The following is a 26155-nucleotide window of genomic DNA, read 5'->3' as shown; positions in this document are numbered from 1 at the left end:
ATTTCAGTTGTCAAACCATGACTCACTTCGATTTTACGATGCTGACAATACTGAGGATATTTACGCTATTAGCTTACCGCAACCACAACTGGTCTGAACTTGTCCAACAACTTTTCAGGGAAAACATGTGGCCCCCTCTTTCCTCCAGTAAGTAAGAACATGCTTTACAACAGGATCATACTTATCACATTTCTATGGGCAAGAATGAACTGAAATGTATACATTGTTAAGATTGATGTAATATAATTCCTTAATAAAATGCATTTACCAACATCCGGATATAATTCCACTTATGTAGGACTAGAATACAATCAACACTCTATTCATAATGAAGTCTTTCTTTGATTATTCACCAATGCTGTCAATTAGGTTTGTTTGCCATTGAAGTCTTCTGAAAAGACAAGTTGGCACCGCGCCCATGAAGAACAACTCTCAGGCCCTTTTCATTACTGCCTTTCTAGTTTTGGCACACAACATTCCCCAGCCTCCTCTGGAATTTCTCACGCTCTTTCAGGTATTATTATTATTTACGACTCACTTTTTTTCCTTTTTTTTTTTTATCTAAAACCGAACCTACGTTGCCTTGAAGGACCACTGTCATGTTGTGGTGGATAGAACCTTTCAGTCCGATATTTAATCATTTACACTCCTGCATAAATTAAAAGACATCTCTAAAACCCGACAGACGGCATTATGATAGCAAAAATAACAAGCAGCGTTACCAGTATGCTGCCTATTCCATTGCTTAACGACACCACTGCAGTAACAGAAAAGTATAAATATAAAATACATACAGTGTGACCCTAAAAACATACATACATAAAATATACATACATTATAAAAAAAGGTTCATGAATAATTAAAAAATATATTACTTAAAAGGTTTGAATTTGATCGTTATAATCTAAATATATATAGACGTATATTACTTAAAAAATATTTTAATGAGATAATTATTTAAAAAAAAAAAGGTAATACTCCTAATATACATATATAGATATACACACACACACACACACACACACGTATACACATGTATGTATATACATACACATTGCTATATATATATATATATATATATATATATATATATATATATATATACATATACACATATATATATATATATATATATATATATATATATATATATATGTAGTGTGTATAAAAAATGTTGGTGGAGGGTTTTGAAGTTGTTTTAGAGGGCTTTGAAGGCTACATTGGTGACTACCATTAGCCGCGTCTTATATATATATATATACACACACACACACACACACACACACACACACACATTAGGGTTGTACGATATACCGGTACTCATAAAATATCGGAATACTAATTAATTGGAAACGGTACTATACCGCTTTTGAAACATGCCGGTACCGTTTCATCCATGTGCTGCTGTGCGGCGGTGACTAAAGAGCTGAGGCGCATGATGTTGATTGTGTCAAAACGCACACACAAAGCGCATACAAGCAGTAACATCATGGAGAGGAAAATTGGCAAAAAAAAACGACAATTCTACTGGATAATAAAGGGGGTGCTTGAAGCGCAATATGGAGGTATTTGGGCTTCAAAACTAACGATAAAGGTGATGCTTTAAACAGGGAGGAGCCGCGCTGCTTCAAAACATGCCTTGCAAAACGTGGCGATTATTATCACCACCTTTGTTTCAAACTTAGGTAAACATTTAAATAATAAACATTCAGATCTGCATAAGGAGTTACAGGTAATAATGTAGTTGTTACACCTTTCTTGGTGTTCGGCTCCCATTCAGACTGTAGTCGAGGAACACAGGGCAGACTTTCCCTCCAGGGGAATATATATTTATTCAATTAATTAAGAGATGTGTTGCACTGCGTGAGGCAAATGGTGGTCACACCAGATACTGACTGCTTTTCTGACCCCCTCAGGACCTCCGAAAAAGCAAAACTGCACATTTCAGAGTGGCATTTTATTGTGGGCAGCCTAAGGCACACCTGTGCAATAATCATGCCATTTTATCAGCATCTTGATATGCCATAACTGTGAGGTGGGATGGATTATCTTGGCAAAGAAGAAATGCTCACTAAGACAGATTTCAACAGATTTGTGAACAATATTTTAGAGGAATAGGTATTTTGTGTTTATAGTAAAAGTTTTAGACCTTTGAGTTCAACTCATGAAAAATAGGACCAAAAAATAAAAGTGTTACGTTTATATTTTTGTTCAGTATACTTATAACAGCAGCAATAGTGACCCTGGGCAAAAGTAGGCCTTATAATAAATGTTTAATTGAATGTAATAATGTTTATATTTTGAGTCTGACACTGTTCAGTTCCCCAGGAGATGGTCAGACACACCTCAGCTTTTGTGGAGACCACATGGCGTCTGGCTGTAGTCTCTATGGTGTCTTTTTTCCTTAACCTGTTTTTTTAAATGGCAAAATGTTTGGCGGCGCACTTGGACATAGCGGCCACTCTCCACCCAAGCTTGGAAAATTTCCTCAAAAGAAACAGTGTCTCGCTTCTTCCTTATGTTTTGCATGTATGGAGGAATTTACAATGAAGAATCTTTAAAGTCTTTAAATTGTTGCCCAAGGTGTGTTAGTTGTGCTGTCATTTTTGAGTTTGCATTGTTACTCTAATTAGTGCTCTCTGTAGTGGGCTCATCACCAATTATATTATATTTAAAAAAGGACCTATGATGAAATATGTACAGTATTTTCTGACTAATAAATGTTGTTACAAAGTTGGATAGTCGTGTTAAACTATGTCAATGTATCAAATCAAAAGATTCATGCATTTTAGCCTCAGCTTGCACAAAGTTTTGGATGCTTTTTTCCCAGTGTTTTGCAGTTGTGACATCACATTGAGGTGGATGTCCTTATTTGGACATTTAGTCCAAGCTCTCAACCAGACTGTGCGGAACTCCTCCCCACTGCTTCAGGGTATTAGGAAACACAAAAAAGGTAGGATGAAGTCTTTTGTTTTCATATAATCTTGGCATGCACATAATACCAGTGACGTGCAAGATGCTATTACGTAAATTCTTCCAACAGCAGCTCTTTTCATGCAGCTAGTCTGATCTATCGGTAAGATTGCAGGTGTTTCTAATGTCGTGACCACCAAATCAGTATAACGTTTATTTTCAACTCTAAGGAAACAAAATAGCGGCAATGACTTCAAGATATATAATTTAACAATGTACGTTTTTAAAAGATAAATTCAATACTTTTGAAAAGAGTGGGGCGTGGTTTCAATCGTAATCTGGGAACGCCTCCGCACTCAAAAAACAGGTTAAAAAAAGTGACTGTGGAGTAAAATGCACACAAAATTGAAACACAAATCTTATCCAAATCCTGTTTCATACAGCTGAAGGAAGGGTTTTAAATGCAAAATAAATCATCATAGGTCCCTTACAACTATTAGCCGCCTAAATACTAAAAAACAGACGTTATATATGTATGTATTTAACGACAAAGGTTTTTGTCAGCTTTGTGTTATAAGTGACAAAGCATATGATCATTAGTAGGTATGTTTGTAAACTTTTAAAAATAAATTAATTTAAATGAAATCAGTGTTATCAGACAGGTCTTGGTAAGACGATTTCAGTGAAATAAAATATAATTTTCCTGTGATTAACAAGAGTGTACGGTGCGACAAATTTACTCACAAATGCGACTATTAAAAAAAAAAGACTGTGTAACTAAAAAAAAAATTATTGCATATTTGTCGCGATTTCAACCCTTTCATCGCAATTTGCTACTAAAAGAAATCCATCAAAATTTGATCCAACTAGAATAAAATGTTTGCCTGTATAACATTTTTTCAATAAACTCATAACCATGAACAAATGATTGACGTGGAAGTGATCACTCAGTGCACGCTGAAAGCTGTGTGTGACTGTGTCACTTCCTCCTGCGCCATGCACAGAGGGGAGCCCCGCTCCTTCAAGTTGAGACATTCAGGCTGACTATAAGCCTTCTCAATACGGAAAAAACAAGGTCTTAGTTGGAGGAACATGTCGGTAAAAAATGTTTTTTTCACCACCCTAAAACTGGACACAAACTGCACTGCGCGCTAGTAACTACGTTCACATCCAAACAATACCCTGTTTGCAGCCATGGAAGCACATTCAATCTATTTATTAAGCAAAAGTAACACCGACCGGTGAAAATTTCAAAAAGAGCTGCGGTCAGAGCCGACAAACTGCCGCTGTTAGCCTGAATTTTCGGTGCATCACTTGTCAATAGTGCGCGAATAATAGACTATATGTTAAACATTAATATATATTTTGATTCTAAGAAAGAGCGATTGTTTAAAGACTGGAATTGACGCTGTGGCGCATTTGCTTACATGTGAGTTGAAAAATAAAGCTGCCGTGGATCCAAACTGATTTCCGTGTCTCCTCTACTTAACAGCCATAAAGAGATTACAACCCTCCCAAATATATTACACTATATACATCAGTTTATACATTATGATACTTTCATTTACTTTAAAGTAACGTTGAGGCCGCCTGTGCCTGTATGTGTTTACAATGGAGTCTGATAAAAATCACATTATACTTCCAGTGTAAAGAGTCAGTTGGAAAAAAATCTGATTAAAAAAAAATCTGATTTGGGACACTTTGGCCTGCAATGTAGAGGCAGTCTGAGTGGACTAGCTGACGTTACACGTCACTAAGCAACAGGCACCACCTTTTAAAAAGGCACACGCACACACTGCTCTCATGTGACACTTACCTCAATGGCATTATGCCAGATATTTGAAAGTTTTTTTAAGTAACACCTTAATTAATTAATTACATTTATTAAAGCGTAGTTCCGTTAGTAATTCCATTACTTTTTTGGTAAAGTATCAAGTAACCACATTTAATTACTTTTAAAAAGTAATTTTCACAACACAGCCTGTCACACAGCATCATGAAGCAGTTGGCAGGTTGGTGCTCCTGGCTAAAATCTTTGTGTGTGTGTCCTATAATAATGTTTATTGTTGAAGGTCAATTATTTTCATGTTGCTGCTGACATGTAAACATGTCATCTTTAACCACGGCACTTTCATTTACATTTTTATCTTTTGTTTTTGACCACTGCGGAGCCAGCAGCGAATACACACATACCTATTATTAGTATTACAATGTCAGCTTTTCCTCTATTGAGGGGTTCGGATCTTTTTATATTTCCCACATTGCATTGCCTGTATCCATATTGAAGGACAGAAGTTACGTTCCAAAAGTGAAACGCGAATTGTCACCGATAATTTATTCAGTCAACTGCCACAATCGAGGTGGGAGAGATATTTCAAGCCTGTATTGCATTCCTAAGTGTATTTCTGGACAAACAGAAGGGGCACAAAAAAAGACTAAACAGTGAAGGCGAGCATGAATTGCTACAATCAAACGAGACGTGACGTGCTGAGGACTTTGTGTTTGTTCGCCTTATTTTAGGTAAAACATTTTCAAAGTAAAAAATAATCTAAAATAGATATCAGCCCCTTGATGTGCTTGGTCGTAGAACTTTGATAGTAGTTGTATTGATAAAAAAAAATAGTATTCACTTCTCTTATCTGGACTGTAGCCTCCACATTAAAAAAAGTGAAACGACATGATAACATCCTTCTCTCAAACATGTGCTGAGATGATCTTGGATTGGTTATCCGTTATTATCCAGGCTGTCAAACTTGGGTCGGATCATTTCTGAGAGTGCATTACTCTAACCTGGCTTGACAACACAATGTCCACTGGGTATATAGGGTAGGGCTGGGCAATATATCAAGTTTGTAAGATATATCGATATATTTTTAAATAAGATATGAATTTAGAAAATATCGCAATATCGATATAATTTATTTCACGTTAAAATGACCAAACACCACTTATTTGTTGTGTTCCTTGATTCTTCCTGGCTCCCCACTCCCTCTCAACACTCCATGGCCTACAAAACCCCTCCCCTTCCTCCTTCCAAGACATGCTTGTACATATAAGAACATCCATGATTGGTTGGTTGTTTACTATGATGAGTCATGATTGGTTGAGATTAGAGCAAAACATTAGGGACAGGCCAATCAGAGGCAAGATAGGGCGGGCCCAAATCAAAACTGTTCTCAAGTTGCCCAGCCGGGCATATTTGGCACGAGAAATGCTGCCAAAAATGTAAGCCGAAATGAGGAAGATCATAGCCGCACAATTAAGTAAAGTCACTTACTTGGCGCTGACCAGAACCGTACATGTCTGACAGTCCATTACATCGTCGACTGGGAATTAAAAAGTGTCTACCTGCAAATTAATTTTTTATCCAAGTTTGATACATTTTGTATTGTTTGCACAGCTATTTTGTTTATTTTACGTAGTAATAATATGTTTCTATTTTATTTATGTTATGTAATTCTGTGCTACTTAAACAGTTTATTTTCTGTGCTGTTAATACCCATGTTGTCTAACTGGGTTACATAAAAGTGCCACTGACTGTTTACAGTACAGTTGTCATTCAGTTCAATTTCAGTGAATCTCGCTCAAAAATGAATATCTTTATATGTATACTTTCACCGGAAAATATATCGAGTTATACATCGAATATCGAGTTTAATTAAGAATATATAGAGATATAATTTTTCGTCCGAATCACCCAGCCTTAATATAGAGATAAACAAACGTCACGATCCCATCCACAAACGAAGCCGCCATAGCTACCTTGACTCTTATCATTTTCAAAGTCTTTCAATGTGTAAAATGGACTCAGTTGGATAATTAAGTAATTCACAAAGTCCGGGTATGAAACATCGGGAAGATGTCGTGCATGGTCTCTGCTCCACTCAGATCTTGTACGGATCCTTACATCCAATTACAGCTGTTTGCTCCTTATAACGACGAAGGGACTTCTTATTTGACGACTCACAGTATTTCTCCATCGTATAACAGCCGGTGAAAAGTTATTTTCCACTGAACAGTTCAAAAATATTACGTGTAGCAATATTGTGAACGATAACGCTCGCCCTTCAAAATGAATTCTGGCATGCACTTTCGGGAATAACCCGAACCCCTCCATAAACTCTTTTTGCTATTTTTCCTTATTACATTTTTACTGGTGTTTTTTTGTTTGTTTGATTTTATTATGACAATATGCTGCGGGCCGCAAATGCCCCCCGGGCCACACTTTGGACACAGTTGAACTAAACCATTAAGTTAAGTGGAGGGCTACAAAATACGGGCTTGCAGGCCACAAAAGGCCTGCGTGCCGCACGTTTGAAATCCCTATGCTTTACAGTGTAAAACAGGGGTGTCAAATGAAGGCCCGCGAACAGGTTTTATCCGGCCCGCGGGATGAGTTTGCTAAGTATAAAAATGAGCTGAGATTTTTGAATGAAAAACTGCTGTTCTAAATGTGTCCACTAGATGCCGCAATAGCAAATCTTTGTAGATTATGCTAAATATGTAAAAAAACAAAAAAAAAACACATGATGAGGTGGCGACTTGTCCAGGGTGTACCCCGCCTTCCGCCCAAATGCAGCTGAGATAGGCTCCAGCACCCCCCGCGACCCCAAAAGGGACAAGCGGTAGAAAATGGATGGATGGATGATGTTAGTGCACCATTCGAGGAAAATGGGCAAACTACATAAATAACATCCTGTAATTTGATTTTTATATCATTTTTTATCTTGATAGATTGAAAATGAACACCAATGAGTTAACTGATGGACATTATCACATAATTTATTCAGAAAGTATAAATAACGACAAAATAGGTAGAATACTATTAACCGCAACATGCAAGTGTAAAGAAAACAACAACATTATGATTTGTAATGTTGTGTCGTTCGCGAACGATTCGTTCGAACGAACTAATCTTTTGAGTGAACATACTGAACCGAATCACTTCATGAACTGATTCGTTCCTTTCTCAGTTCAGTTGAGCTCCGCCGCGACCATGTCGGTATGAGTGGAACTGGCGCATTCTGTGACTCACTGAACCCTCGACGTCGGCGAACGACGCAGCCAGCTACTCATCATGGGGGCGGGGGGAGGGACTGAGCGAACGATTCGTTCACCGCGGATTAACGACATGAATCACTCAGTGAACGACAGAATCAGGACTCGCGAACCTACTGACACAGAGAACTGACTGTGTCGCGGAGGAGGACGTCACATTGAGGCTCTCGTTCAGTCACTGTGCGCGTCGTTCATTGGGTGCTGAGGGCTTGTGTCGTTCGCGAACTGACACACACCGAGATCTGCCGCTGGGGAAGCAGTTACTGACTGACTCATGATTCGCCGACCTGCACACAGAACTGCTGCTGCAGAAGTGATTCAGGTCCACGTACTGAACTGTGCTGACTGTGGCGCTGTGTCAGTCACTCACTGCCTGGTGTACTGCATGCACAGAGCTGTGTAGGGACTCACGTTCACCCTATTTGCTGCTTCTCCCGCGAATGTCTGCACTGTACTGTACTACGCACGCCCCCCCTACTATTATTTTTTTTTTGGGGGGGGGGGATTCGGTGAACTAATTTTTTGAACGACTCAATTTAAGGAACTGATTCTAGTGATTCAGTACAGTCAAAAGAACTGCCGATCCCATCACTAATGATTTGTACCGTTTCAGAATGTAAACAATCTGCAGTTGTCTTTATTTTTAAGTTATCTGCTGTGATTTTACGAGTCCGGACCACTTGGGAGTATATTTTTCTCCATATGGCCCCCGATCTAAAAGGAGTTAAGACACCCCTGGTGGAAAACATCATGAAGACATTGTTTGTCCTTTTTCCTAATGCCAACCCCACTGGCTATTTAACGCTGATTCATACAATTTGGCGTTTGTTTGAAAATTATCGGACACAAAATTGAATTCCATCCATCCATTTACTGGCAAGTCTGGTCCGTCGCAAGGACGTAGAAGCCTCATTTGTTAAATTGGGCAATTTAACAACGTTTCGGTTTCTCCGTCCCCGATCGAGAGCCATTAGAGTCAAGTTAGCAAGCAGCACTATAATAATAATAATAATAAGTAATCCCCAAATTATTTGATGGCGAATGCTGACAAAATCACTTATAATAACATCACCGCAGTGTCGTTTAGTCCGACATATTTATTTCGATCCTAAACGGAGTCACGCACGAGGAGGAGGAAGTTAAATCCGCTAAAAAGGAGGACTTACCTGAGTGGCGTGGTTCTTCCTCAAAAAGTCACGAGCTAAAAGCACCGGGTTGGCTCGTTTCCTACTTCAGTCGGTCCACGGCAGGCGGGGGCTACTTTACAGTCCGGCGACTATTTCCGAGGTGAAAAGCTTTTTAGTCTCTTTCTTCCCTCTGCTGCATTTAAATGTCAGACATTGTGCCTCGCCACGCCACATGGGCTGACAGCTTGGTCTGGCCGACTAGTCCAATGAGAAAGGAGGCCGGGTCCTCGCATCCAGCCAGTAGCGAGTAATGCGGTCAACGCCCCTTGTAGGAAAGAAAACAAAAAGAGTCGGGGTTAGTGGAGTTCATGCACAGTCACGTCTCCATCAAACATCCTTCATCTTAATTGCGATAGTCTGCCTCCATGATACGGATGTACGGTGTTTTAAAAAGACAACTGATCCGTTATAAAGGGCTTTGCTGTCTTTGTCATCTTCATTGCCACTTACAAGCAGTAGCTTCTTTCAACTCAGCACTTAGCAGGCGTTTACATCTACAAAGCATCAAAATGACACATCTGTACAACATGTACAGTATATTTTTAAAGTATTGCTACCGCGCATGCGCTAAAATGACCAAGCGCCAGGACGGAATGCGCACTACATACATTGTATACTATAGTTCCAATGTATTTTATTGAGTGTATTTCTCGGTGAACATTAGCCAAGTCACGTTCAGACGCGCACAGACATGTGCCTTGTTTACATTTACGTAACGTTACCTTGAACTCGCATCTATGACCTGGAACTAGTCCGCGGTGGCGACGGAAGTGGGTGACCTGCACACAGTGAGTGACACGGACGTCGACCAATGACACTGTCGAAGATGGAGCGCGCCGTCCAATCAGAGTCGACAGGAAGCAGGATAGCGCGATTAAGAGGCGGGGCCGACTGATGACGAAACCGCTGGCGTGACCTTTGAGGTAACTGCAGTTCATGCGTTCAGACAGCTTGCACGGTGATCATACGCTGTCCTCCTGACCCACTCTGCTAAGCACAGGGATTGAAAGTCATACAAAAGACAAATAATAATTTCAAAGTGAGCGTATATATATATATATATATATATATTTTTTTTTAAATCAAACACAAGTGGGCTCAAACTAGGAAGTGTGCAAATTTTGAATTCAGATGAAACCATTTCCAACGTTATCAAAAAACATTTCTAAAAAGTTATGTATCCTAGTGTTAGGGTTAGTTTTAGTGTAGCCTATAGTTAGGGATAGTTTTAGTAGTTTTAGTTTTGAGACAAAATACAAATGGAACCTCAACTAATTGGTTAGCTCAAATCAATGTTCCATTGAAAACAATGGAAATCAATTTAAATGCCACACTTAACATATAACGTAGCTTTTAAAAGAAAAACTAACTTTTAGACAATAAATGTTGTATAAAAACAACACAATTGCTTCAATGTGCTCAAATTGCTTCTCCCAAGTTGGCGACACACTGTCAAATTTTTGATGATTTATTTCTTTATTCTTCAATTACTTCTTCTAAGCCAGGGGTGTCAAACTCAAATACAGAGTGGGCCAAAATTTTAAACTGAACAAAGCCGCGGGCCAAGGTTGAACAAATTAACCTTTTAATAGGGACCCAAGCAAGTTTTGCATTGAATATTGAACAAGCTAGGCTTATATAACTTTATAGTGACATGCAAAACGAGTGTCAAATAATAATAATAATAATTAAAAAAAATATCAATGGCATAACAAATAAAATTTAAATAAAAATTGAATGCCTCTTTTCTATTTGCAGCCTTCTGAGGTAAATATCAAAATAAACTTTTTACACAGGCTAATAATAAATTTGAAAATAAAATAACAATAATGAATGAATCAAACATTCAAGCCTTGAAGTAGCAAGAGAAAGTGCATGAATAAAACGCTAATTATTGCTCAGTTTGCTACACTGATTTGCTCTAACACTAAATATGGAACAAGCAACGCTTATATAACTTAATAGTGCAAAATCAACTTTCAAAAAAACAAAGGAAAAAACATCAATGGTATATTCAATAAAATTTACATAAAAAATTGAATGCCTCTTTTGTATTTGCAGTAGAGATGCGCGGTTTGCGGGCACAACCGCGGAGTCCGCGGATTATCCGCGGATCGGGCGGATGAAATTAAAAAAAATTAGATTTTATCCACGGGTCGGGTCGGGTGATTGAAATAAAAAAAAATTAGATTTTAAATAGATTCAGGCGGGTGGCAGTTAAACCAATTGGGAAATATATATACATAGTTAAATGTTGTTACCCACATACGAAAAACGAGCAGGCACCTGCTGCATATGCCACAACAGAAGAAAAAAAAAGAAAAGAGATGGACACTTTTACGGAGCGGAGAAGGGACGCCTCGCCGGGGTCCCGGACCGAGGCCCCTTCCCCCGAGAGGGCCCCACCGGGAGCCGTAGCTGAGGCGATCCGCGAGAAGGGCCCGACGCACGTCCAGGGTCACCACCGCGCCCACCGCACCGACACCACGCCTCGTCCGCCTTCGCCGCGGCCGGCGTCACGCGCAGCAGGTAAGCAGCTTACCTGCCCGCCACCCCCGTGGCCGGGGGCTCGTAACAGGGGTCACTCCGCGCGCTCCGCCCGCGCAGCTTACCTGCCCGCCACCCCTGTTGCCGGGGGCGCGTAACAGGGGTCACTCCGCGCGCAGTGCGCTCACGAAAGGGGTGGGGCTCACCCTGGTTGATACAGACAGCAGCTAGGACGGTGGCCATGGAAGTCGGAACCTGCTAAGGAGTGTGTAACAACCCACCTGCCGAATCAACTAGCCCTGAAAATGGATGGCGCTGGAGCGTCGGGCCCATATACCCGGCCGTCGCCGGCAGCGAGACGCGCTTGGAGGTGCGCTCAGCGCGGCTCCCATATGATTGCGCACTGGTGTGCATCTGGGTCGTGACAGCGTGGCACTCGAATGTCTGTGCTGCATTGGATCAGTCTCCTTTCTTTAACAGGCAAAAGCTTTATAACCTCACTAATGCCTTGCATCGTCTATATTAGATATATAACAACGGGCGGATGGCGGGCGGATGCGGTTCTGATCAAATGTTAGATCGGGTGGATTGCGGATGGTTGACGACTTTCTGATGCGGTTGCGGATGAAATAATTGCCTATCCGCGCATCTCTAATTTGCAGCCTTCTGAGGTAAATATCAACATTCATTTGGTGGGTGGGGGCGGGGTTGGTGGTAGCGGGGGTGTATATTGTAGTAAGCCGGAAGAGTTAGTGCTGCAAGGGGTTCTTGGTATTTGTTCTGTTGTGTTTATGTTGTGTTACGGTGCGGATGTTCTCCCGAAATGTGTTTGTCATTCTTCTTTGGTGTGGGTTCACAGTGTGGCGCATATTTGTAACAGTGTTAAAGTTGTTTATACGGCCACCTTCAGTGTAACCTGTATGGCTGTTGACCAAGTATGAATTGCATTCACTTGTGTGTGTGTGTTAAAGCCGAAGATATTATGTGAGTGGGCCGGCACGCTGTTTGTATGGAGGAAAAGCGGACGTGACGACAGGTTGTAGAGGACGTTGAAGGCAGTACCTTTAAGGCACGCCCCCAATAATGTTGTCCGGGTGGAAATTGGGAGAAATTCAGGAGAATGGCTGCCCTGGGAGATTTTCGGGAGGGGCACTGAAATTCGGGAGTCTCCCGGGAAAATCGGGAGGGTTGGCAAGTATGAGTATTAGCGGTGAATGCGGTGTTACAGCGCCACCGCCGCTGTATAATACCGGCGTGCCAGCTCTAATGTTAATTTGATATTGCCTCAAGGACCAAATGAAATTACACGCCAGAGTTTGACACCCATGTTGTATGCATTGTTCTTGACACTCACTTTCTTTCTTGCTATGGTTGGAACATATATATATATATATATTGTTAATATTAAGAAACGGGTCCTTACTGAGTAATCGTAACCCTTTTTATAGCACTGGCATGTCTAAATGTAAAACAATTTTCACAAAACCTGCAGGCATACTGTATGAACACTTTTTTTTTTAAAGTTACATAAACCGTATTTCTATAGTGGGGAATCACAGTCATCCACCCTTTTTAAAGTTTTGTGTATCATATGGATGGTCGCCTGTCTGCTGTTTTCCGTCTCAGGAGAAAGTCGCACCTCTCACTGAGTCCTCATTGGACAGCGCGTGCCATTCTCAGTCAAATGGATATTTTCAATATGATTTGTGTATTTATATATAAGGGTGTGTGGCCTGGGCGTGCCAAGCCACGCACACGTCTGCGGTCAGTTAAAGTAGATTGCGATGTAACAAATAAATGTGCTTAAATTTGTGCGTGCAAACGCTTTAATACAGGGGTGTCGAAGTGGTTTTAGCTCAGGGGTCGCATGGGGGAAAATCTATTCCCACAGACTGGTAAATCATGGCATAATAACTTAAAAATAAAGACAACTTCAGATTCTTTGCTTTGTTTTACTTTGGCCAACAATAGAACAAGCACATTCTGAAAATGTACACATTACAAATAATCATTTTTTAAAACATAAAATAAACTAGAACAAACAACAAATGTAGAAACACATTTTTACAATGGAGTTCAGGGTGCGCAACTCGCTGTCAACCAATTGCGAGCGCAGCACGGATCTTGAACTACAAAGATGAAGCCATGTTGACTTGAGTCAATTCTTCTTAAATAGAGGGGCGGGCCCCCGTGGGAAGGAAGGGGAGCATGGAACGATGCCAGGGGGGCGCGTGTGACCTCTGGGAACATGATTTTTTTGCCGTACCAGAATATGATGACGCAAATGTAGCACTTGGCTTCACAACCAAGGTGGAAGACAAGAAAAGACCGGTGTGTTGTTTCCTTTCATGTTGATAAGCTTACAATGTTATACAGAGGTATAGTTATCACAATTTTATTGACAAATTATACTACTTATAGTCACAGTGGAGAGTGTGTGTGTGTGTGTGGGGGTGGGGGGCGTAAAACATTTTCTTTTTTTCCGCAGGGGGTATCATAAAATATTGGAAAAGCACGGACTTAAGTCTTTGCTTCTTATTGTTTTGTTATTTTATCCGTTGAGTGGATAATTTGCAATAAGAGAAGGTATTGTGCGTCAATACTGCATCAGTCTGCCGCCATCTGCTGCCAGCCACAACAGGAGCAGCTGATTGCTTGCACCTGCGCTATCATAAAATATTTGAGAAGCACTGACTTAAGTCTTTGCATCTTATCGTTTCGTTATTTTATTCGTTGAGTGGCTCATTTACAATAAAATAAGGTATTGTGTGTCAATACTGCATCAGTCTGCTGCCAGCGACAACATGAGCAGCTGATTACTTGCACCTGCAGTGATTGGAGTTGCAGCAGCCAATCAAGAGGTCACCCAAAGTCAGCTGACAGGTCATCTTTATACAGTGTCAGGTGTGACGTGGGTCACACTTGAATTGCTATTGCAACATCCAGTGGACACATTTAGAACAGCAGTTTCTTTCATTAAAAAATTACAGCTCATTTTTATACTTAGCAAACTCATCTTGTGGGATTAAATCTGTTCAGGCCCGCGGGCCGTACGTTTAACACCCCTGCTTTAATACGTCCCAATTTTTGCTTGCGTATGCCGTTTTCTGAATTTGATCGTACGTCCATTTTTAGTAGGAAAGCCACGCAACTCTCTGTGCATGAGGCCCCAGGTGTTTTGGCAAATCTTACGGGATTCACTGTGACATTTGTTATCTCAAAACACTCTTAAGTTGAGGTACCATTTATGAAAAAAGGCAAATATACAAATACCATAATTGTAGTTTTCGGCTATCAATCCAACACCTGCTCTACTCATACAGGGTGACTAATACTTGGGTTACAAATGAGTTACATTCTTATGGTCGAATTTTAGTCTAAGTCGGTGATTTCATACCTAAATTAAAAGTTAAGTCACTTCCACAGTCAACAAAACACATGAAGGACATATAATGTAGTAACAAGAACACGAAACCTAAGACATAAAAAGTAATACAAGGTAAAAAGCAATTATTTACTTTTATAACTGTATCTTATTGGGAGGAGAAAGTAGAAGAGCCAGGATAAGTTGCAGGTTGTTAGACTTCACCAATATTATGTTGTTGAACAGTCAAAGGTCGGGTCTTCTGGAAAATTTCACAAGTGTTTCTTTAAACAGGTCACATGTCAATTTTACAGCATTGGTCTCACTCCCGCAAAAACATTGTTGATTACGTACGTAAGCACCACAAGCGGATGCCTCCACAAGACCGAGCTTCTGCCAAAAGTTAGTTCCGATGAACAATTCTTCATTCTCTTTATACCAAAAGAGCCGGTAAGTTTAATAGGACAAAGAGTCCATGGTCAAAAAGTGTTCACGAAGGTGGGCGCCAGTCCAAGGAAAAATAAGTGATGAAGAGGGAGACGCTGGAGTGGTTCCTTACATCAATAAGATCATTTTTGTCAAAGGGATGTGTAGCTAATTAAAATTATTATAATTTACAAATATTGATATCTAAGGCTAGTTCCTCCTTTTCAAGAATTTTACCTTTGTATTATTCTTTAACTATTGAAAGTATCTTAAACTTGTGATTACAATCAGATATATTATTCTTTACAAGGGATTAGATGTACCAAAACACATATCAGCGTCTTCAAAGCAGGCCATGCCATGCTGCTGATATGTGAACCCAGCAAGGATCCTTGCGCTTGACCCATAGCCACTGCTTCTTTTTCCCTTGAATCCTTGTCCACATCTGTCTAACTCCATATAGGTCCAGTCAAACAGACCTATAATGCAGTCAATATCCCTTCATGATTTATTTGAACGGTTCTTAAATTACTATATGTTACAGCATCATCTTCAATGATTTTTTAAAAAGAATGAAGTGCATAACTAAGTTTATTTTGGATTTTCTGTAATTTAAAGTGTCAAAAATACACATTCAAGACACCAAAATATTGTAAGCAATGCCTGGGTTTCCATGATGTCTTTTAACTTGACAAGAGCAAGCTCGACTGGTTCCTTGTAAGGGGTCATGATTGACTGTAGCTGATAGTCAAGACTTTGGTAGTTTAAAGGGATTTGTTGGATTGGATCGACCAGAACTCAACTCAGAACAATGTGAAAGTCCAAAAGACTCAGTGAAGATCTAAGAAGGTTAATGGCACAATTTATATTTTAGTAATCGCTTGCCTAAAACCACAATTGTAGTGTAAGTGTTTGTGTAGGAGTGTCTTTGCCTTAAGTGCCTATAGACTGCTGTGATGTAGGTTGATCACAAAATTATGTTTTCAGTCAAATGTTACTCTCCAAATAGGCTTCTTTTATGATTAATGTTGTAAACGAGATTGCCCAAGTTTAACCAAAACATTCCTGTTTTTGCTAGTATCACATTTGTTTTCTTTGAAACATTATTCTTAACTGCAGATTCAAAGTTCATCAGTTAAACAATTATACATATGTTATTTGGATGTGCCAAGGTCTGGAAGAGGCTTCACGGTGGCAGAGGGGTTAGTGCATCTGCCTCACAATACGAAGGTCCTGAGTAGTCTTGGGTTCAATCCCGGGCTCGGGATCTTTCTGTGTGGAGTTTGCATGTTCTCCCCGTGACTGCGTGGGTTCCCCCCTGGGTACTCCGGCTTCCTCCCACTTCCAAAGACATGCACCTGGGGATAAGTTGATTGGCAACACTAAAATTGGCCCTAGTGTGTGGATGTGAGTGTGAATGTTGTCTGTCTATCTGTGTTGTCCAGGGTGTACCCCGCCTTCCGCCCGATTGTAGCTGAGATAGGCTCCAGCGCCCCCCGCGACCCCAAAGGGAATAAGCGGTAGAAAATGGATGGATGGAAGGTCTGGAAGAGACCCATAAAGTGTCACCCTCAGGTAAAAGGAAATTTGATATCCTGAGAACAAAGGATTTGTCAAAACTAAAGCCTGCCATGAAATGGAAACTGCTGGAACACCAATAAGAAAGTTCACAGTAAACAGTTGTACTAGTTTTACCACGGACTGAGAGAGTGATGGATCAAGAACTTAGTAACTGCTTTGCAATCGACACCTTCAAGCTCGACTGAAATGTGCAGCTTCCCGCATGTACAAGCCAGATGCTTTGTGGATAGAATTTTCATGGTCAGAAGAGGAAAAGATTGATCTATTTGGCCATCACCATTTCAAACCTATAAGAACACTAATCGTGGTGGTGGCAGCACCGTGTTCTGTAGGTTATATTATCGCCAGTTGTGCTGGTGCACAGCACAAGCTGAACGGAATTCACCTCAAACCATCAACGGGACAGGTCACAAAATTATCATAAAGATTTGAAACGTATGTCAGTCTTTAACATTATAGTTCCTGATCCTGCTGATTTTATCAGGGGCTTCATGGGTAGCGTTCTTTGCAGGGTTAAACGCTGCTTTGTAAGGTTTCCTGTTCTGCTGGAACTCGGTTGGGCGATGTCTGTGGATGGGAGCACTGGTACCAGAAACCATCACTCCAACACTGCCGGGCTTAGTTGCCCTGATCCTGTTCAGCTCACCTTCACCTGGATGCAGACATAAGAGTGGCATTATACTCAAGATCATTCATGGCAGAAAAACAATTGGGACTAATTTAGGGTAATTCCCCAAAACAAGTCCAGGATCATTAAAAAAAATTGGGACAGCAACCCAGTGACCCAACAAGACCCCGTGATAACTGAACTCCAGATAAAGCAAGACCTCACTTGTCTGGCTGGGATACTGCACTACATTTACTTTGTATTTATTCTAAAAACATTGAACATTTTAGAACAACTCTTTCTAAGAAGAGTCTGGTTATGGTGCAATGAAATACTTGTATTTATTCTTTGAACTTTACTATTGTTTCTCATGACAGAACTCAAGAAACAATCTAAAAGTGCTCCTGTGTATGATCTATGGTACACTAATTAACCAGACGTGAGTATTTGTCTGGTCCCTGGGTGTGAGTCTGATAAAGTACCAGCGAGTGTTAAAACACTGTTTTGTTCAGATCTTACGTATGTTTCATCCACTTTGGATCACATCCCTCCATTAAAAAAATGACTGCAACTCTGTTCTGCCATGGCAAATAGGTTTAGTACAAGAACAAATCATATTCTGAGGGTTTCATGTAAAATAAACTGTGCATTGCTGCTAGTTGTAGTTACATTATAATTAAGTGTATTTATCTCAATGGTTCTACCTAAAGACACAAATGTGGTTACCCTCTGAGTGTATGGATGAACTGAGTCCATGGTCCAGTATTTCCCAGATTGCTTTCAATGATGGTAGAGTGTCGTCTGAACTGGACTGCATCTTCACCTCCAACGAGTTCTGTAGTTGGTTGACCGAAGAACTTACATCTGACATTTTAGATGTCTGAGGAAAAAGAGCTGAGGTTAAATTGAAAATGACTACACCAGAAATTAATCTTACAATATGGAATTTGAACAATATTTTTGAGAAATTGATAAATAAGCGCAAACATGCACACACTTTTAATTAATAATAATATGCAGCTGAGATAGGCTCCAACACCCCCCGCACCCCGAAAGGGACAAGCGGTAGAAAAAGGAGTGATAGATGGATTATAATTATTGCGATGATGGTGGGTGGCAACACATTAATATAATGGTAGCGGAAGTACTGATTCTTATCATCGGTGATTTGATATTTTTAAAATGTGTATGACAGTAAACAATGCTAAAATGTTTTATGATGGGGACATTTTGACCCGAAAACAGACTGTTTTAATGTATTATTTATTTCAAAATTCCTACTTTTTATGGGAAAATATGTTACAGAATCCTAACTAATCAGAGGTTGACCATGTTTAGGGGCAAGCATCATAGAAAATTGATGGATGTGTTCCACGGTATTCACAAATAATAATAATAATAATAATAATAATACCTGGGATTTATATAGCGCTTTTCTAAGTACCCAAAGTCGCTTTACATGTAGAACCCATCATTCATTCACACCTGGTGGTGGTAAGCTACTTTCATAGCCACAGCTGCCCTGGGGTAGACTGACGGAAGCGTGGCTGCAATTTGCGCCAACGGCCCCTCCGACCACCACCTATCATTCATCATTCAATTCACCGGTGTGAGTGGCACCGGGGGCAAAGGGTGAAGTGTCCCGCCCAAGGACACAACGGCAGCGATTTTTGGATGGTAAGAGGCGGGGAGCGAACCTGCAACCCTCAGGTTTCTGGCACGGTTGCTCTACCCACTACGCCATGCCGCCAAAAAACAAATTAAATCAAATCTCGATTTGATATTTAAACTTTTACCTCAGACTCATCAGGGGTGTTGTGCCCTCTGGATCTATCATCGTCATCTCCTTTTATGGGAGGCCCTGTGCCGTCAAAAGCCCTGCAAGCCATCTGTCTTACTGCATACTGAAGCTCCTTGAAGACACGAATACAGTATATAGTAGATGAGTGGGACAACAGCGACCTCTGGTGATATAGTACACAACCAACATCCGCTCCATACAATGCTGTACACTGACTGATCTGCCACGACATTCATTAGGATCTTGTGAAGGTAAAATACTCTATCTTTTATTCCGAAATCTGGTTTGACTAGACGAAAATAAAAAGTATATTCATTATGACCACCATTGGTCCAGTATTAAGTACATTAAAGCCATTCCTGACCAAAGTAAAGTCAAGTTAATTTAAAAAAAAAAAAATGCTTATGGTGTAGCTTAATAAAAAATATATTTTACTTTAAAAACTATTTATCTTGCTTCAGTTGGTTTCCTTTTTTAATATAGTCTCCCACATGTGATAGTAGAGTTCTCGCTCATTTCGATATAATGTATTAACAGTGCATTAAATTAAAATGCATATAGTGTATTAAATTGGGCCTAAAATCACATAACATCTTAAAAACTGTAAAGGAAAATGGTTTATTTTTTGTGTGTAAAATGTAATACATGCATAATGAACCAATCTTATAACGAACAATGCAAATATAAAATGTGTACCGGTAGTTCAAAATACATTTGGCAAAATTGTACTTCTAGCTGCCATTGGGTGTGGAAACAACATGAAAAGTATCAAGTAACTTATTGGAAATTAAAATGAGATTCAAATTATGATAGAGTGGCCGTGCCAGCAACCTGAGGGTTCCAGGTTCGATTCCTGCTTCCGCCATCGTAGTCACTCCCGTTGTGTCCTTGGGCAAGATACTTTACCCACCTGCTCCCAGTGCCACCCACACTGGTTTAAATGTAACTTAGATTATGGCTTTCACTTTGTAAAGCGCTTTGAGTCACTAGCTATATAAATATAACTTACTTCACTTCAAATTGTAAAAAAACAAACATTAAAATATTATTTAGGTACAGCTGCACTTCCATTCATCAATCTTATATTGGGTACTGGAGCCTATCCCAGCTGTACTCGGCACTTGCACAATTTATTAAGAAATATGCTATATATTGGCTTAAATTTGAATAAAATATATGATAAGTTTAACTTTTGCTTGTCGTATTTTTTGTTACCTCATTCAGCTACATGGTAGTCACAATAAAAGACACAGCTGTCTGTATGATGTGATACATTTCTACACCACTTAAAGCTATAACACCATCGATAAAAAAAATTATCCGATTTATATTTAATTGCACATACAGACATACATTTTAGTGACATTGCTATCTTACATTAATGCAGTCACAGCTAAATAATGCTCATGAAAATCCAGCTCTTGATTGTGGAAACCACTCATATTCTTCTCAAGGGACAATACTGTATAATTTAACCAAATATATATAACTTAAGAGTAGTCAGTGTACAGCAGTAAAACATATACTTAAAATGAGTCAAGACGCAGGCATTATTGTCGAAAAAGTTGCAAACACCAGTGAAAAAACTGTAAAAAAGAGAAAAGTGTACCTGTGTGGTGAGCTTGTACTGTAGTTCCTCCAGAGCAGAAAGTCGGTCATGTTGACGTCCTTGTTCCACCATAACACAATCTCTGTTTTCCTTAGTTGAATCTGTATGACATGCAAGAGGACTGACTCAAGACTCATACCCCACTTTAGTTTTTCACCCTTCAAAACTGACAAGACTTAAGATGTGGTCAAATGTGTCCTGAGTTCTTTTTTTAAAATTTAAAATACATTTACCATGTACAATGTATCATCTTTGACAACAATTAGTAGCATTTTGTAAATAAAACAAAACATCACAAATGTCTTCCATGTGTTCCACTTGTATTGTAGTGCGTATATCACACATCATTTGACTTTAAATGGCTCTGCATTCTTACAGTTTAGTCAAAGAAATAACTTTCAAAGGTAATTTGTTATGATGTTATACGTGATCGAGAGAGCATAATCCTATTTTCTAACCATTCGTCTTTTCAGGTAATCTAGAAAAATTGATCCACTCGAGACAAAATTAGTTTCTGCAAGTAGTGCAAGAACTAGGAGATTACAACCAGATGCAATATCCGATCATACCATTGTTTAATGTGATGCGGGCACGCAGGCAGTTGCCCATCTGTATAAGCTGTTGCTTCTCCTGGCTCAGTTGGAGAATGTGACAAACTGCCTGTTTCAGCCTGGCACGCACCTCGGCGTTGTTCCTTGGAGATGCAGTGCCAACCGTCAGAGATGAGGTGAGTTGTTGCTGGTAGGGATTCTCATGTTGGAGATGTTGTACCAGAGCAGTCTAGAAGGACAGACAGTGACAAAAGGTCTTCACAAGTCTTACTTGGATTTGCACAAAATTGCAGCGAAATCAAGGAAAATGCAGGAAAAAAGTAATAATAATAGTAATAATAAAAAGGGAAAATGAATTCACAGTTCTTGCCCCAAATGTTGCGAGCATGTTAACCATGACAGTGGGCACAACAATCATCAAGGACCATCCACTCAAGTTGCACACCTGACGCGAGCCATAAATAACTTCATAAAACAAAACACAAATGCCACAAACCATTTAAAACTAGCACTTAACCACTCCATCACTGCAAAGTATAATTCTTCTACCACAAAACCCACTGAACAAGCAGCTTCATTATTCTTATTCAGTAGCAGAGTTACTTACATGTTCACATTTACAGGAAGCATCAAAGGCTCCCTTTTTACTTTCAGGCCATGATTGTGTAGAGTAGACCATGTCCACGTGATTATATCTTTTTCTGGCAAAATGTGTTAAAGAGTTCTGTGAAATAACCTCAACTAACCCCTGGGCTACACTTTGGACACCGCTCTTTCAAGTGGTAATAGCATAATCCTGCTAACTAACAAACAAAAGCATAATCTCTTTAGCCGTGGTAACTACATGATATGGTATTTCTCTGGCGAACAGAATAACACCGGTCAATTGATACACTGTACCATAATTACTTATTTCTTCCACTACCTGATCGCTGGCGTTTGCATGTAGCCCCCTCACCACCTGTTTCCTCAAAAACGTGTTGTCTGCGTGCTTCTCCAAACAGTGACCTGAGAATGTAAACCATTACAGGAAAAAATAGGATTCATTCAAAAGGATGCAGCCACTTTGATATTCTTCACAGTTGCGTTTAGAGAACACACTAAAACCAATCCAGTGCAGGTCAAGATATGTTAAGTACTTGAATATACTTGACTACAATAGAGACAAATATAATTAATTTTTCATCTACAATTTTGACTAAGTTAGACATTTGGGGATAGGTTGATTGGCAACACTAAATTGGCCCTAGTGCGTGAATGTGAGTGTGAAAGTTGTCTGTCTATCTGTGTTGGTCCTGCGATGAGGTGGCGACTTGTCCAGGGTGTACCCCGCCTTCCGCCTGATTGTAGCTGAGATAGGCTCCAGCGCCCCCCGCGACCCCGAAGAGAATAAGCGGTAGCAAATGGATGGATGGATGGACATTTACTGTGTACCCAGTGTTTTCTTAAATTACAAAAAAACAATTCCTGGTTAACATAATTGTTTTAATAGTCAATTAATGGCAATTATAATTGTGAATGGCAGACTACTTTATTTTATTTTATTATTCATTAGATACATAATAAAATAAAAGAGAATAGCAACAATGTATTGGTTGAATACGTTTTTTTTTATATACAATTAAAAAAAACACCAAACAAATAATTACTGGCCAATGTGTTTTTCTTTAGGGTCAATAGTTTTTTAATATATTTTTTTAGAGCTACATGCGCACCACTTTTGTCACTATCCTACCGGTACTTCAAAATTGCTGGGTTGCACATGACGTCACATCGCTTTGGATACAAGCAGATGGAGGTCAAATACAGCGTATTCCTAGCAACAAGTCAACTGAATGCCGCACATGCACTTTTATCGCCTGTGGAAATTATTTTGGCTTAAAAGTATTTTCAGAGTGTCTAAGATAGCTTATTATAAAAGCGTAAAACGTTTTTGAAACAGGCAAAAAACGCTGAGGAAGGTTGCTATGTTAAGCTGGTGATCTGGTGAGACGTGATCTCCATTGGAATCCATTCACACCCACTAGCTGCATCTGCGCACGCGTGTGAATCCAAGGAATGCATAATTGTAATGGCACATTGAGTTCATGTTTCACGTGAGTACAATCGTTACACTAAATGACACTGTATTTTATCTTTTAATAATTACTGTATGTCTGGTAGAGTTTCCATTTAACCTATCATGTCTGAACCCATTTTGTTCGATGGTCTATGATATAATTCCATATTTCAGATCATTTCCTGGTGTTTTGCTTAAAGTCCAATGCAGTTCCATAAAATGACAACTAAAGATGCCCTAAAAAGTACACTGTATCATACTTTATATATGAAATGTGACTTTGGATAATGTCCACAGTATTAAATTAAAAACTACCTGTCTTAGATCCATTGTCATGTGGATGCGGTTTGCCTAAAGATGTGTGGACCAAGGACTCAGCAGGAACTTGGTTCAAGAGCCCTGAAACACCTTGCAGCTTCCTCTCAAGTTGTCTGCAATGAGCCCTCAACAGGGCCTCCTGCTTCAGAGCCTCAGTGTGGTCTGCAAAAGAGAAATGAAAAGGTTAGTGTTGTTCGTCCGCATACATGCAGTGATTAATGTTTGGCTTGCTGACTGGACTTTTTGGGTAACATTTCCAAATCATCACTTATGTTTCTGTGACAGAGACCTGATACATCTGCTGGGGTGGTGTTGGCAGAGATGTCAGAATGCTTGGCAAGAGGTTCAGTTGCGGAGGGGATGGAGGTAGCGGCGGGGGCTTCGTGGGGTTTCATAGCATCAGTGGAGTAGTTCTGAAGCGTGGGCTGAGGATGTTGTTGGAGATCACTGAGATCCTCCATATTTTTTCTCATCTGGCTAACCACAGCTCGCAACATGTTGTTTTGCTCCATTAGGGAACGTATCTCCTCAGATGTTTGAACGTCCGTCCTTGGCATGAGGCCTTTTTTATTGGCCTGCTGCATATTGTAAAAATAAGAGAAAAGAAGAAACTAAGGGAACAAAAAGGCATTGCCTGTAAGACTAGATACATTTTTAATCCTGGTAATGCATTTAGAAGTACATGGGAGTTTTCAACCTTTTTATACACGTTATATTGATTGAATTTATTAGACAGTAGGTATGGATCGTGATTATCACATGATCACATATAGCGGAACATTTATTAAATCCATCAATTTAATTATACTTCATAAATTGCTTAAATTCTCTACCAAATCCATTCCATAGTATAATTCCACATACAGTGAAAATATTGTACATCACATATTTCCAGTTTCCCATTACAGCATGTCCGAAAAGGAGTAGGAAGAAGAACATCTTATTTAACCCTACGCCTTTTCAGTTTCTGAGCAATTACCAACACATTTGTTCACTTACTGTTCTCAATAAATAATTAAATATGTCTTAATTCACGTAATGACATGAATAAGATAATTTCATTTTTCAATAAAGTTTCAAATCTTCTTTGTACTTTGTAAACACTTTGAGATGGATCCGTTTCTTAAACTGGATCATATTAGTACATTGTTTGACTTCCTTGCTTAATCCATTCCATAATTTGGCTTTAAGGTTTTACTACTTACGTATAAAATACTATACGGTCTAGCTCCGTCCTATCTTGTCGATTGTATTGTACCATATGTCCCGGCAAGAAATCTGCGTTCAAAGAGTTGTTATTTGTATTATCTTCGGTGTCTTCTGTCCTGAACAAAACACAGTCGTATCGTCAGAAAATAACTAACTTTAAGTCCTTTATAACGTTACAAATGTTGTTTGTATAAAGATTGAACAGTTTTGGCCCCAGTGTTGATCCCTGAGGTGCTAGATATATTTAGCATTGTAGACGTGCGTTCACCTAGCTTCACATATTGCTTCCTGTTGGTTATTGCTTCTTACACAGTTTAAGACCAGCCCTCTGATGCCATACCGTTCTAATGTCTACATATCGATGTACTAAATGCTCTTAATGTCATGCATGCATGCGGATGTTTTATGATGTGTTTATTTCTAAAATTGTGTTTCTCCTCCCTTGTTGAGAATTTTTTTTTTCTGGTAACCGTATTTTGTTTTTCTTCCAGGCTTGGTCGAATGTTTACGAAATAGTCCCTAAAGTTTTTCCATGTGATCCTTTTTAACATTTCCATCTACAAAGTATTGAGGATATTCTGCTTTCCATTGCGTTTTTTTAATACAATTTATATATTATTTTAACTTCTTTTGCTCTTTGTTTATTACAGTTTTGGGTAACACTTTAGTATGGGGAACATATATTCACCATTAATTAGTTGCTTATTAACATGCAAATTAGTAACATATTGACTCTTAATTAGTCATTATTAGGTACTTATTAATGCCTTATTCTGCATGGCCTTATTATACAACCAGTAAGCTATTACTAAGAGTCTTCCCTTAATAACCTCAGAATTATTGCTTATTAGTAACCCTAACCCTAACCCTACCCTAAACTTAACCCTAACCCTCATATGTTCCCTTAGTGTCCAAATAACTCTAAATTAAGTATTTGCATGTTAATAAGCAACTCATTAATGGTAGAATATGTTCCCCATACTAA

The 26155-nt window shown here is 39.4% G+C and overlaps 2 protein-coding genes across 5 annotated transcripts in view; both read right to left on the bottom strand.

Annotated features, from left to right (window-relative positions):
• The window catches only part of fasn (fatty acid synthase), an 88042-nt gene extending 78632 nt beyond the window's left edge, over positions 1-9410 (bottom strand). The window contains exon 1 of the mRNA XM_061967060.2: positions 9138-9410. The gene's annotated coding sequence lies outside the window, so the exon portion shown is untranslated. The remainder of the gene's footprint in view (positions 1-9137) is intronic.
• Positions 9411-16878: 7468 nt separating this feature from the next.
• The window catches only part of ccdc57 (coiled-coil domain containing 57), a 31862-nt gene continuing 22585 nt past the window's right edge, over positions 16879-26155 (bottom strand). For all 4 annotated transcript variants that reach the window (XM_061967061.1, XM_061967064.1, XM_061967062.1 and 1 more), the window contains exons 13-20: positions 24251-24539; positions 23959-24123; positions 22510-22592; positions 21603-21813; positions 21034-21134; positions 19420-19536; positions 18350-18503; positions 16879-17668 (exon numbers count right to left, since the gene is read on the bottom strand). In XM_061967061.1, the coding sequence (XP_061823045.1) occupies positions 17457-17668; positions 18350-18503; positions 19420-19536; positions 21034-21134; positions 21603-21813; positions 22510-22592; positions 23959-24123; positions 24251-24539 (1332 nt within the window). In that variant the 3' untranslated portion in view covers positions 16879-17456. The remainder of the gene's footprint in view (positions 17669-18349; positions 18504-19419; positions 19537-21033; positions 21135-21602; positions 21814-22509; positions 22593-23958; positions 24124-24250; positions 24540-26155) is intronic.

This window comes from Nerophis lumbriciformis, linkage group LG11 (genome assembly GCF_033978685.3).
Source record: "Nerophis lumbriciformis linkage group LG11, RoL_Nlum_v2.1, whole genome shotgun sequence".
Taxonomy (NCBI): domain Eukaryota; kingdom Metazoa; phylum Chordata; class Actinopteri; order Syngnathiformes; family Syngnathidae; genus Nerophis; species Nerophis lumbriciformis.
The sequence above is the reverse complement of the archived record's forward strand: the minus strand, read 5'-3'. Positions and strand labels throughout refer to the sequence as shown.